The sequence below is a fragment of the Copadichromis virginalis genome, linkage group LG19, assembly GCF_057382275.1.
Source record: "Copadichromis virginalis isolate Kocher_CV1m ecotype Utaka linkage group LG19, C_Virginalis_male_GT1.1, whole genome shotgun sequence".
NCBI lineage: Eukaryota > Metazoa > Chordata > Actinopteri > Cichliformes > Cichlidae > Copadichromis > Copadichromis virginalis.
The window spans coordinates 19,559,224-19,573,089 of record NC_140636.1 but is presented as its reverse complement, the minus strand read 5'-3'; the positions used below and the strand labels follow the sequence as shown (position 1 = coordinate 19,573,089).

Below are 13,866 nucleotides of genomic sequence, written 5' to 3'. Positions count from 1 at the left end.
TCAAGGTAGGTAACCGACCTGTTTCTGGAGGTGAATGTTCTTCTCATTGGAAATGTGAGAGTTTTGGTTTCGCTTCTTCATGTCATCCAGCTGGTCTCTGAGGCTGTTGACTGCACAGATCCCAAGAACCAAGACAACAATTATTATGATGAAGTGTGTTTCAAGAAGTGAAATCACAATTTAAAACTGATAAAGTTTATTTAAATGCACCAAGTTCTTCATATACAAACTGTGCAAATGAAATATGGAAACAGAGCTTTAGTTTGGTTTAATAAAGACGCTGGAACCAAAAGTTATACAATATGAATATTACAAAAAAAGCCAGAGCACAGAAGAGAGTAGACCTGATGTGTTTGTATCAGTGTCTTTGTCCAGGTGATGGCAGTATTACCCACTTTATCTCAGTAAAGTCACCATGAATTTATATCATTGCAAAGCCAAAAGAAAACGTAAGAAGTTTCTGACTTTACACAAGAAGAGGGGGGTTGATTTTTACTGGATTCCTGTGTTCATTTTATTCTCTTGCTTTAATGCATCACTGCTGTCGAGTTTGAATCTGTTTCTTAAAACAAATGCATTTAATCAGCCTCATTTTTCTCACTCATGATAGAAGTATTATAATGTTTTGTCTTTTCAGTTCATGTAATCGATCACCTTAAACAAAGCTAACCTGCATGAAGGATGTTACACAAATAAACCGAGAATGTGTGCCGCTGTATTTTTTTTTACTTAAAAGCTAGTTAAAAAGCTTTAAAAGTTGTCTCTTAAGAGAAACGTCTCTTACTAGAAAATATATTTTTCTGTGAAATGTAATCATTTCCAGTTGATAACTGGTGTTTAACTTCCTGTACAAAAGAAGTAAATCTTTTCAGCTCTGCTGCAGAATCCAGTGTGTCTCGTGTCACCTTCGTTCTCCAGACAGCGCTTCCTGTCGGCCTCGCTCTCAGCCTTGCGGTGGCTCTCCAGGCTTTTGTGCTGCAGCAGAGCCTTCTCCCTCTCCAGCTGCCTCAGACTCGACTCCAGGTTCTTTCTGCTGCTCACCTAAAAATCAATCATAAACGCCTTTGTTTAACATCTCCTGCGGGGATGGTTTCATGCTACTGTGATTCCATAATTCACTTTATGAGAAATTATCCCCAGAATCCAAATGGGCTTCAACACAAATTCAATCACAATAGACATTTTAATGTGGCCGTTAGAATTCAGCAGGCGCTCCAGCTGAACCTCCCTGGATACGAGACGCTGGTATTCAACCGGAAAGTGGACAAGTGTGGATAATAAGAATCATTATTCTGGCTCAAATAATAGAGTTTTTGGGAAACGCCCATTAAAATGTGTGAGGAAGAAAGAACTTCTAAAATCCCAGAGGGGTCGTGAACCAGCAGATATTGACGCCAGACAGACACAGAAATATTCAGGTAATTGGATGTTCCCTGTGATTAACTGACCTCTTCCTCAAGTTCTTTGGAGAGCTTTTCCAGACGAGTGGTGGTGGCCCTGCAGAAAAATACAAATGCTTAAAAATAATAATTTGGCCACCGCGCATAAGCAAATAAGTGGAGCAACATGATGTGGCTCTTATTCCTCATACACAATGTTCCCTACAGATCACCCACCTGTATTTTTGCTCTAGATCATCTTTGACTTGCTTGTCATTATTCATCTGCATCTCTAGGTGGCGAAGTTTCTTCTGCAGTGCTGCTGACTAAGGAGAGAAAGAAAGAAAGACTTCCAATTTATGCGCTATACACTAAAGTCAGAATTTAACACACACAGGGTAAGAAGACATGTAACATCAATAGCTAGCTAGACTTTGCAGTGACACGCACACTGTCTGAGCACTGGCAGAACGCCTGACGCTCCTTTATAGGAACTATCGGCCTTTATAAGGCCGATAATTAAAATAAATTTAAAAGTCAAGAAAAGACGACAGAAACACCCTTCAACCATGTTTTGAATGTTGTTGTCCTTGGTCAAAATAGCACAGAAACTATTTTCATGGTTAATGGTGTACAGTTTTTAGGGGCAGTCTTTTAGGACTATAAACATTCTTACAATTAGAAGTATCACAACAACCTTAAACCACCACATTAGTCACTTAAAGGTCAGTATTGAAATACAGCTTACTATACCTTTAATCACCTATATTTAGGCAACTGATTAGAAACAAAGCGAAAGTAAAACATAGGGTTTGTTTTGTTCCTCGTAATGGGGGCAGTCTTTTAGGACTGAAGTCAATAAAAGTTCTTCAGATTAGCGTTCGGCTCAGCCACTTATACTGAAAGCTGCTTAAGTCTCTGTGTGCGGCTGAGAACACTGAAATTCTAACAAAGTACAAATAAATCATGGGATCAGGGAAGAAATCCCCCTGTGAGTCATTTCCATCATAATCCTTGATGTCTTACAATGTGAAGTTGATCACAATGTCAACAGGCCTTTTCTGTGTGGTCATGTAAACTGATACCAGACTTATTTATTTCCTGAGGAGCTCGGTCCGGTATTAATGCAGTCGCTAAAGGTGCACCTGGCAGTTACTGCGTGTGGGAGTCAAAGTACTTACCTCCCCTTTTGAATTCTCATGAGCCACTGAGTTGTTGGAAGCATTTAATAACCTGAAGGAGGAAATGAATAAAATCAGCCCAAGGTCAAGGACACTAGAGCCAAAAATAAATCTATAAATTGTCTTCGTGGAACCACGGAGGTCCCTAAAATCATGGGAAATGAAGAGAATGGGATGATTTACTGGTCTTCTTTGAAGTAGGTGAAGCCAACAAAGGGTAACTGATTGCCGACAAATGCCTTAGGTGTGGGGAAGGTTTCTACATCGCCTTTGTCGTCTTCTATCTCATCAAAGTTGCTGGTGTCTATGTCACTGCTCAGCTCTGGGACCACAGGGGCAACCGCTGAGGCGAGAGAGAGATAAAGAGAAAGACAGGAAAAAGGTGAGAGTGAATTGGTGGAAAAAGGAAGCACTGTGTAAAAATATGTCTAATAAATCATTTTAATGTGCTCTCTGATCCAGCTGCTGTTCTGAAGGAATTCCTGCTAAAGTTTTAGATTAAAGACGATCAAGATTAAAGAAAAGGTTTGCAGGTGCTGTTATGCTGAATTATATTTCATTTAAATCTAATTTTGATATTTTTTAATGTTGTTTGATTGATAAAAACTGTGAGTTGAGGGTGTGACCGTTTTTGGCTTCTGAAGTAGAGCATGCCAGAAAAAAATTGGAGTACATCTGATAAAATTTAAGAGCTCTCACAGGACAACAACAACAACAAAAAAAAAAAATTACTCATCTGCGGGAGCTGCGTTCTATATTTGGTCACAAATTCTGACTTTCTCCTGAATTACACTTAGGAATGATAATTTTGTATGCTTGATGCATTTCTGGCAGGTATGGCCAAAGAAAGACAAAATCTGCTGTGCCCAAAAGAGATATCCACAAGGTAAACAACTCAGAGGTGTTACTCTGCACACAGAGTAAAGTGGAAGGAAAGGTGAAATTTGATTTTAGATGTAGGAGAACAAAATAAAGTATTGTGCAGAATTTAAATGTAATGGTTTTTGAAATTGTTTTGGAAAGTGCACAATGGGCTTTGCTGGAAGCTGAGCACTCATCTACAGTATATTCTACGTTCATTTCTACTGTTCTTCAATTTAGTAGTGGAAAATCCACTTGCTCTTATTTTAAAAGTTCAGTCGCTGTTAACCATCTAGCCTCTCACTTCCCAACGGCCGGCACGCTGGGCAGTTCATTGTCATGGCAGCCTTTGATGCAATTAAGCTGCTTTTTCTTGCAGACAGACAGACTCAAACTCAACAGTCTTGGACTTGCTGCTGGTGACAGCAGTCCTCCTGCTCTGGACATCTGCAGCAAGCCAGAACCTGCAGGAGGTGGAGGTCTAGTTCTGCTCTGTACAAGTACTTTGCAAATAAAAATACCCATGTGATCTGCGCATGCACTTACCCAACCACCAAACACATGGTGCTAAACGAAATACACTTCATATTGAGAAAAAACTAAAACATGTATCATAATGAATGATCATAGGTAGCAGAACAAAGGTTGTATACTAACTGTCTCTGATGGTGTCAAAGGTCCACTGGTCATTTTTGAAGAAAGGATGTCGCTTGATTTCCTCCACGCCGTTTCTGCCTAATCGCACCTCCCTCAAAACAAAAGCAGACAATGAGTTGATTGAATTGGACCTTTGTCCTTAGTTAGAGGTGACTGGGAATAAATCAACTAAGTCATACAAACCTTTATAACCTTAAATATTAAGAGACAAACACACAGATAAGCGTAAGTGTGCTGTTGTATCAACATATTATGTAATCTCTAAGTATTGCCACACAAAAAAAGAAACCTTGTGCTTACGTCTGGGACCAGCATGAAGAAACTACAGCTTAGATATATATATATATATAAAAAACATCCCCATGAAAGACAAAGTGGTTTGTGGGTTGACAGACAGATGGAGATGGACAGTTGTGTATAAGAGGAAGAGTTTGAGAGATAACATAAGAGTGCTATTGAGGTTCCCCCTGTTACTCTCTCCAAGAAAATACACAGGTGCATTTTCCAAAATGTCAAACCCCCTGACATCTTCTTCTTGTAAGATCATACCTGTCAGTCAGGAAGGCACAGATGATATTCTTGGCATTGTTGGAGATCTCCACATCATCTGGAAAATTGAGGGAGTTCTTGTGGTCCATGATTTTACTGTATGTTCCCACCAAAGAGTCTGCGTAGAACGGCGTGTCACCTAAAAGTGAGCAAGCAACACTGAAATAAATTGAGAGACATAAACATCAACACATACGAGTTAAATTATTTTATGAAATGTTCACCGACCGACGAGCAACTCGTAAATGAAGACCCCTACGGACCACCAGTCGCATTCTCTCCCATAATAGCCATCTCCTCCCTGGGATTTTAGCACTTCTGGCGAGATGTAGTCTGGAGTCCCAACAGCTGTGTCACAGTGCACCATGCCGGTCTGCAACATAAATCCAGAGATCATTATATGTTTAGTACCCTACAGGTATGGTTTGATTTATATGGGCATAAGCTAAAGCAGAGTGTTGATCCAAATTTAAGAGACTACTAAAAACTAATCCTTCCAGGTGAAGGCAGAAGCAGAGCTCACTGTAACAGCTTAGTTATTAAAGTGGACTTGTTATATTTTTATTCTTGGACTACACTAGAGTAGCTAAATCAAGCCATTTTAACCCCTTCCCCTCTCTCTTTAAGCCAACTTTCTTCAGCCAAAGAAACAGTTTGGACAGCAGGGGGTCCCTGAGATGATCACATAAAAATATTGTTTTTCACAGACATCATAGAGAGTAGAGAGAAGAAGAAAAGAAAACTGCTGAAGCTAAACATTTATAGCAATCCAAAGTCTGAGGTTTAGCTTTATTTCTTCTCTTTGGATTTTTTATTAGTGTTTTATATATAACGCTTTTGCACTCACAATACAAAGCCCTCAACTATGCGTCTATAGCACTTTGACTGTCTTTTTATTATAAACTGTATTATTATTATTCATTATCCTACTCCAAGTGTCAGCACAGCATCTATCCATCTCATACACTGACATCAGTATTTTCAAGCATTTTAATGATGATAATCTACCACTGCAACACCACATTAAAAAGAGAAGTCATCAACAGCTCCTCTTTGAAATAAAGTATGGGCCTAAAAAACCAAACCAAACCAAAACAAAATAAATCCAACTCTTATCTTTGCCAAAATAGTCTGCTCTAATATACTGGTTTATGCACAAAAAAAAACATTTATTAACTGGGCTTCACTACATCATTATAAGCATCTCAGAATCATTAAAAAGCTGCACCAAATGCAGCCCTGGGCCTTTCACGGCTTCACCCACGGAGCCACATGTGAGAACAAAAATGTTCAATGCAGTCGCAGCGGACTTTAACCTGCCAGCTCTCTGAGCAAAGCTGCTGTAATGTCTCCACTTAAGAAAAGGGCAGGTGATAGTATGATGGAGCAGAAAGTGAGCTTCATTTGTGCTGTCTGACGCACGCCCCATCCAGGTACCCTTGTAGTTACACTACTGAATCGTTACTTGTTTCCATCATATGCAATAAGCCTCACGCCATATCTAGAGGTTACTTGTCTAAACTGAAGCATTTCTAGTTTGGCATTTGTTGTGTTTGTAACCTGGTAGGAAACTCTGCTGGCAGCAGAGACTCAGGTTTTACACTTTTACTCACCGAGTCCATTTTCATGCAAGTGCCAAAGTCAGCCAGCTTCAGGTGTCCGAGTCTGTCCAGCAGCATGTTGTCTGGCTTCACATCGCGGTGAATGAAGCCCATGGAGTGAATGGCGTCCAGGGCCATCACCACCTCCGCTGTGTAGAACTTGGCCCACTTCTCCGGTACATCATAGGTGCTGGTGAGGTTAACCAGGTCGCCTCCTGGCATGTACTCCATCACCATGTAGAGGTAGTGGTCATCTTGGAAGGCAGAGCACAACTAAAAACAATTTTGAGGTTTAATAAATTAACATATAAAACACATATTTTGCAGAAAATGTATTTGTTTGTTCTAAGTAAAACAAAGGATCCAAAGTAATCCAACTGGCAACACGTTCCCAGTGAATATTCCAATTAATGCACACGAAAGCTTTTTAAAAGCTGATCAGCAACTTAAATGCTGTACCTGCACAACCCAGGGACTGTTGGAAAAAGCCATGATATCTCTCTCTTCCCAGAAGAATGCTGAGTCTGAGCGTTTTATCATCTCAAATTTGCTGAGCAGCTTCATTGCGTAGACCTTCTGTGAGGCTTTATGTCTGACCTGAACAACAGGAAGATAAAGTTTAGAGATTCTCCAAAGTCTAATCTTACTCTATGAGAAAAGTTTGATGAAATGTACAAGAAAAGATACAATTACAATCACAACAGATAATTCATGAGTACATGTGCCACTTTCAGATTACAATACAATTAATGTAGACTCTTTTTTTTAAATTTTTTTTTTTTATTCCCAGAGTGCATGCTTAGTTGTGGTTTGTAGAGTTTTCAAAAGTAAAATGGGGGCAGAGGCCTCAAGTATCAGGTTTCTCTTGTGGAACCGGCTCAGTGTGTGAGTTCAGGATACAGGCATGCCCTCTACTTTAAAGACTCAGCTTTCCTTTTTGATAAAGCTTATGTGTAGGGTTGCATCCTTTGGTTATGCTGATATAGGCTCAAGCTGTAGAGGGAACCCATTGCCTCTCCGTGTATTCATATGACACCACTACAGAACATAATTTGTGTTTTTGGTTGTTGGTTCTAAGTGTTCATCTTTTCACCGTCCACTCTCCCTTCAGCATAAGCAGCTGAGGTAGATGACTGGTTTACGGTGTCAGTTTGCACAGCAAACCTCGTCATGCAGAGAAAAGGATTATGGAAGTGAACAGGCATTTAAAAAGCTCTTTTCTGTTCTTACTAACCACTCAAAGTCTTTTAGAATACAAGCCACAATTAACCGCACATTCATGCACTTCGAGCACTTGTATCTGCCTCACATCCACAGCCAATGTAGAATCACAAATAAACATAACATGTACTTCTTTGGACTGTGGGAGGAAGCCAGGGTACTTGAGGTAATAGGCTAAGGGAGAACATTCAAACTCCACACAGAACTATTCAACTATGCAGGAGATTCAAACCATGAACATTCATGCTATGAGGTAACAGTGCTAACCATGACTGTGGCAATACAAGCAGTAGATACTTTTGACATGCACTTCTCCAAAGTTAGAATCGTTTTGATGGTATGATGGATCCTTGATGGACGACTATACCACTTGTTTTTTTTATAGTTGCTTTTACAAAGCAACTATAAAAACAAAAACAGTGTTACCTGTTCATATGATCAGTACTTACCAGTTGCACTTCACCAAATGCTCCTCGGCCAATCACTTTAACTCTGTCAAAGTCTTCAGACTTCATCTGCAGATCTCGAATCTGGCCAATGACTTTCTCATCTGAAGCAAAAGTTTATTGACAGGACAGAGGAAATGAACGTGCATTAGTGTTGTAAATACAACGCAATTATTTAAGTGAACATCCTCTATATATTTATCCATCCATTTTCTACTACTTATCCAGGTAATGTTCCAACAATTTAAGCTGAGATGCTCAGACTTCCCAGAAGACATATATAAAGATAGATATAGCCACGGTTTTATCACCCATTGATTCACATGATAATGACTGATCCATAAAATGATAGACCCTGTGAAGTATATCCAGTTTTACTATTCTCTGTCTAACGAGTTTCATAGACAATAGTACTCTAATGACTACTAGAATTTACAAAATGAACATAATCTTATGTTAAATAACCTTTGAAAGTAGCAATCAAGAACAAACTCATTAGGAAGGCATTTATTGATTAATACAGCAAAGAGGCAGTATTTTATACCGAACCTTTTACATAAAGTGATGATTTGACTGGTTTTGATAATCAGCCTTTTCTGAATAATTGAGCTGTTCACCTTCTAGATAATCATCTCTCATTAAGCTACTCACATCTGTTTAAGAAGGTCTCAATGTTTTTGTTCTTTCGTAGTGCAGGGTAGCCCAAGTCTAAGACCAGCGCATTCATGGAGTCCTGCAAAAAAAGAGAAAAAAACCCCAAAACATTAATAATAAGCTCTAAGAGATCTATAAAAAAAACCCTCCACAACACAGTGGAAATGCTTTGCAGGAAGGTGTTATGAAACCACAATGACACTGCACTGTTAAATAAATCAAAATCAACAAATGTACAGCAAAGGCACTAATGTGCTTTGAAGCAGTTCGAGGGGGTCACATGATTATCTAGAGGATTAACAATTCGGTTGTTCAGTGATGATGCGACGAATCCTACTTCCGGGCCTAAAGTAGTCTGCATTTAATATGGCTTTTGTGTTGTTAACATGTTTAATGTTTTGTATTTTCTTCTATTTGATCTCAAAAAGCTCCTAAAACAGTCAGTGATCCCTGTTGACCTCCCTCAGCTTTTATTACCGCTAATCATTTGTTTAAGCTCAGTTTTTAAAACCTTAGGATGTAACTACAGCCCAGCCCATGCAGCAGTATATGAATGACTAACCTCACTGGTTTGATTTTTTCCCTCGTATCTTTTCTTTGGCTTTTCATCAAGTCTGTCTTTGTACGGACCGGCATTGTTCTCCTTCATTTTGTACATACCTTTTTGGGGGGCAAAGAAAAAGCAAGAATTTATTGGAACCGAAGAATGAACGTTTTGCGGTGCTGCAAATGCTTGCATTTGATGCGGTACTTGGATTGTTTTGCCACGAGTTCCCGGCATGCAATGCACGAAAGTCACGTGGTCTGTCAATCTCTATTGTGGATGGATTATCTCAGTTGTTCTCCTGGCTGAAGTTTGGTCCTTTTACAGCATCCTGCCATGCGATTACATTTGTTCCTGACCACCGAGAACACTCACGTTAACTTTTATCGAGTGGGAAAAAAGTTAGCTTGTTTATATTATGCTAACATAGCTGTGTCGCTAGCGGTCACATAGCACATCATTATATACCAGCTAGCCCAACTTCAGTAACCCTACAAACGTCACTGCTGTTTAGTTTTCTGTCTTCATTTATGTTAGAAGTGATAGCAGAGCTGTACGTTTTAATTTGTTTCCAAAACCCCGCAGTCAGGACATGCTATATTGTATTTAGATAGAAGCTAGCGAGCTAACTCCCTGCTAACTTCTAACTCCGTTGAATGTCATAAATTCCGTTTTCATGGATGCCTGGATGTTAAACTCAATTGTTACACCTGGTAGAGCAGAACGCTGATCATTTTATTAAAGATGAAAGACTTTAGACAGTTTTTCAACTCTCAGTAATGCCATAGTGATCGTTTGATATATGGACCTGCAGCGGAGTTTAGGCCCAGACACGGCTAGTGACGTCAGACTGAACAACCGGATGGGATTCAGTAGAGCTGGGCGATATGAGATTTTTTCATATCACGATATGTTTTTTTCATTTCAGACGATAACGATATCTATCACGATATAAGCCAAATAACTATATTTGTAAGATTTAAATGTGCCGTTGCTCACAAGTAAAATGTGAAATAATCAGCAGCTTGTTTTTATTTAAATATTTATTTCCCATAATAAGTTCAACAGGGTAGATGTACTTAAGGAACATGAGACTTTTTCAGATAAATAAAGGCAAATATTGCAAACTACACAAAAGGCAGCCACTAAAGCGTTTAAGTTTCAAAATAGAACAAACAAAACAGACTAAATTGTCAATTCCACTTAGAAACAAAATATTAATTCTAAAAATAAATCTTAGTTTGTTTTACAGAAGAACAGACAAAACTGACTAACTTTTGTCAATATCAAATAAACTGAGAACTAAAAGGAAATTCTCAATCTCTCCTTGTTGTATAGCTGAGCTTTTCAAACACACTTAACAGTTACTTTAGTCTGACAAAAGCCGAATGACGAATTAGCGCTTCCAGTCAGAGACTGAGGCTACGTCCACACGTACACGGGTATTTTTGAAAACGGAGATTTTCCGTTTTCGTTTTAAAAAATAATCCCGTCCACACATAAAGGCAGAAATGAAGGAAAACGCTGCTATGAACATGCCAAAGCAGCAGGTGGAGCTAGATTCCTAACCGTGCCGAAATGTTAGCCAATCAGAAGTCTAGAAGCCTCGGTGGGAAAAAGTAAACAAAGCTGGGGCATAGAAGCAGAACCGAGTCGTATGTGTGGAGGGACAGTAACTGTGTGTATATGTAAGCATTTAAACACTGCAGAGAGTAGAATTAACAGTAACAGTATTGTAGAAATTCATTTCACCGAAACAATAACGTGGCGCACAGTGTGACGCATGCACCAGTTTATTGTATTTCCAGACTTGCTTTCGGCACAATTTACAGTGCACGCTACTCTGTTTTTGTCAGACTTGAAATAGCCGAAATACCTTCACACTACGGAACTTCTATGGCTCTTCCGTTCGACAATCTCTCCGGCATTGGAACCATCATCTGTTTTCTCTTCGGTCACGCTCGGTTGATTTTTCTAGTCGGCACACTCATTTCCTCCATTACCCGCTGGCTCCATTACCCGCTGGCTTCTTCCCAAACAAACACACATGCGGCTTGGCACTTGTGCTGTACGTAACAAGTCACGCGGACGTGACGCTGCGGCTGTGATTGGTTTGGCTCTGCGCTACTTAATTTGGATTGGCTGACCTTTTTTTTTTTTTTTTTTGAGGACAAGAGCGGCGAAGTCTATCGCGATAGCTTAATTTCTCTATCGAGTAAAAGTTATATCGCAATACATATCGTTATCGTTCTATCGCCCAGCTCTAGGATTCAGGATATGGTGGCATGCTGTCTGTCCTTCCTCCCCTCAGCAACAGCATTTTCAAACTTGTCACCTCTATGGAAACATTAGTCACAGTGCTGTTGCAAAACAAATCAAGCCATCATAAACGGCGCATGGATGGTAAAAGGCTGCGTCACACAGCAAGTCACTGTGTTTTTGCATGAAATGAGACAAGTAGTCATGAGCTGCCAGGAAGTCTGTTGTTTGCATCAGCACTGATTTTTCACACATGATGCAGATGATGTGACGTGTGAGCACTCACAGATTAGGTGTCAAAACAAAAAGTGCATTCAAAATTTCCATAATTTGCCATTTACCAGTTTTTTTTTTTCTTTTTCTCACTGAGATATAAGTCATTTGGCTGCACTTATTTTAAGGAAGTATGAACTATAAAAGAAATGTGTCATAATCAGTCAATACCAGCTTATTTTTATCCCCTTATCATCACGACACAGCCACTGGTAATGAATTAATCCGAAAGATGAACCATAAAACAAAATTAAAAATATGAAATCTAGTTTCAAAATTAAAAAATAAAAATGTATCTAATGTAGGGGAGACCATAAATTCATGAGGGAATCTGGACCTGAGCAATTTAAACAAACAAACAAACAAAAAACCTGTATGGAGTATCTTTTGTTTTCTTTATTTGGTGCTTTAAATTTTTTACTTCCTTAGCAATAATATGCTGTTTTGGGTGCATTATGAAATGATACATTGTTAGTATTGCCTAACTGCTTTTGCACACATGTATCAAATTAAAAGTAACCCACACTGATAGTAAATAGAAAATATTCATCAGCAATCGCTTTAAAAATGTTTTTTTTCCCCTGCAAGCCAAAAGCCAACTGTATTTTTGATTGTTTTGGATTTTGAATCTAAATTTGTGACAGAGAGATGCTACAATGCATCTGAGTTTGTGTGTAAATAACAAACATTTAAACAATAGGAGCATAAAACAACCAAAATAAGAATGAGTAATGTAAAAAAAAGAAATAAATAAAAATAAAGTTAGAAAAAACTAAAAGGAATATATTACATTACAGCATAAAGGTCAGCAGTTCTTTCATCCATTGTCCATTATACTTTTAAAAAAAAAAAAAAAAAAAAAGACCTTATGAGTCACATCTGTGGGCAGATTACTCCAGAGATTTGTTCCATAAAAAAAAGAAAAAGAAAAAAGCATATGTAAATATAGTGAGCAGAGTTCAACAAACAAATGAATAAAAATAAGATAATAAAAATAAGTGAAAGTCCACAGTCTCAAAGTTGGATGTCCATTTCCCCAATGTTTTCTGGTTTTTATTGTTTGAAATTCTCAGAGAGGAGGGTATTTGTTCCACTTCACATATTTCGTGAATTATTTTTGACCTTTCAAAGACTTAAAGAATATCCAAAAACAACAATTTTCTTGGTCAATGGGCTTTTTATTTGTTTGTTTAACCGGCACAGATAATAACCGAACTTGACTGCAGGATAGTTCACATGTTCTCTGATGACTACTAATTAACAACTTTTTAAATTTCTGAAAAGAAACTCCTTCGCCTTCAAAAGTGTTAAAAGATAACTCCCAGGTTCTTCGGAAAGGGTTTTAAGGAGATCCATATTAGTATCTTTCAGGCCGTCCAGTAAGCCCTTTAAAGCCATGGTTTTGTTTCCCAGCAGCACATTAATCTGAAAATCATTTGTACAGCATTTACTAAACCTAAGGGAGCAAAACCAAAAGGCTAGGCTGAGATGGGACCTCAGAGGGACCTCACATGACCTAAATAAGCAGCTAATGAGCATCCATCCTATTTGGAAAGCTTCTAAAAATAAATAAATAAATAAAAAAATTTTTCAAGCATCTTCCATTCCAATAAAGGCAACATGCTAACTTAAAGCAAATCCAAATTCAACATTACAGACCACTGACCGCCTTTCTAAGGACAGTTTATGTTCTATTTTCTCACCACTGCACAGAACGAAAACAGTTCCACATCAATGCAACCCAGCGAGTCTGAATGAAAAGGGCCAACTTCCCCTCAGCATTTCATTCAACACAACAGTGCTCAACTTGACTGACTGGATACACAAACAGCAACTACATACAGAAGAAAAGTGTTTTAACTGAAAGCTGTGTTCCTCGAGAGAGACAGACTGTGGAGCAGTGACTCATTTTTCCATCAGCAGCTGCCTTCTTGATTCTCTGATATTCTTCTGATAAATGATGAACACGCTGTTTCTATAACCCTTGGAAAAGAGGCGGTCCCAGAGATAAAGTCACCTCCACATACACGCCACAGTCATAGGCTCAGACCTGCATTTACCACACTCATAGTGCTGAACACCCTCATAGTATTTATAGGCATGTGATTATTATTATTATTATTATTATTATTATTATTATTATTATAGCATGTAAAGTCAAAGGAGCTTGCAAAGAAAAGCGTCTGGACTTCTTTAAGTTGCTTGAAGACGTTTCACCTTTCATCCGAGAAGCTTCTTCAG

The 13,866-nt window shown here is 38.6% G+C and overlaps 1 protein-coding gene across 2 annotated transcripts in view; it reads right to left on the bottom strand.

The window, feature by feature from the left end:
* rock2a (rho-associated, coiled-coil containing protein kinase 2a) overlaps positions 1–13,866 on the bottom strand; it is a 46,405-nt gene that overhangs the window by 15,911 nt on the left and 16,628 nt on the right. For both annotated transcript variants that reach the window (XM_085440686.1, XM_085440687.1), the window contains exons 2-14: positions 8,547–8,628; positions 7,899–7,999; positions 6,688–6,825; positions 6,241–6,501; positions 4,856–5,000; positions 4,628–4,766; positions 4,079–4,170; positions 2,744–2,903; positions 2,561–2,612; positions 1,617–1,705; positions 1,449–1,497; positions 906–1,041; positions 19–110 (exon numbers count right to left, since the gene is read on the bottom strand). In XM_085440686.1, the coding sequence (XP_085296812.1) occupies positions 19–110; positions 906–1,041; positions 1,449–1,497; positions 1,617–1,705; positions 2,561–2,612; positions 2,744–2,903; positions 4,079–4,170; positions 4,628–4,766; positions 4,856–5,000; positions 6,241–6,501; positions 6,688–6,825; positions 7,899–7,999; positions 8,547–8,628 (1,536 nt within the window). The remainder of the gene's footprint in view (positions 1–18; positions 111–905; positions 1,042–1,448; positions 1,498–1,616; positions 1,706–2,560; positions 2,613–2,743; positions 2,904–4,078; positions 4,171–4,627; positions 4,767–4,855; positions 5,001–6,240; positions 6,502–6,687; positions 6,826–7,898; positions 8,000–8,546; positions 8,629–13,866) is intronic.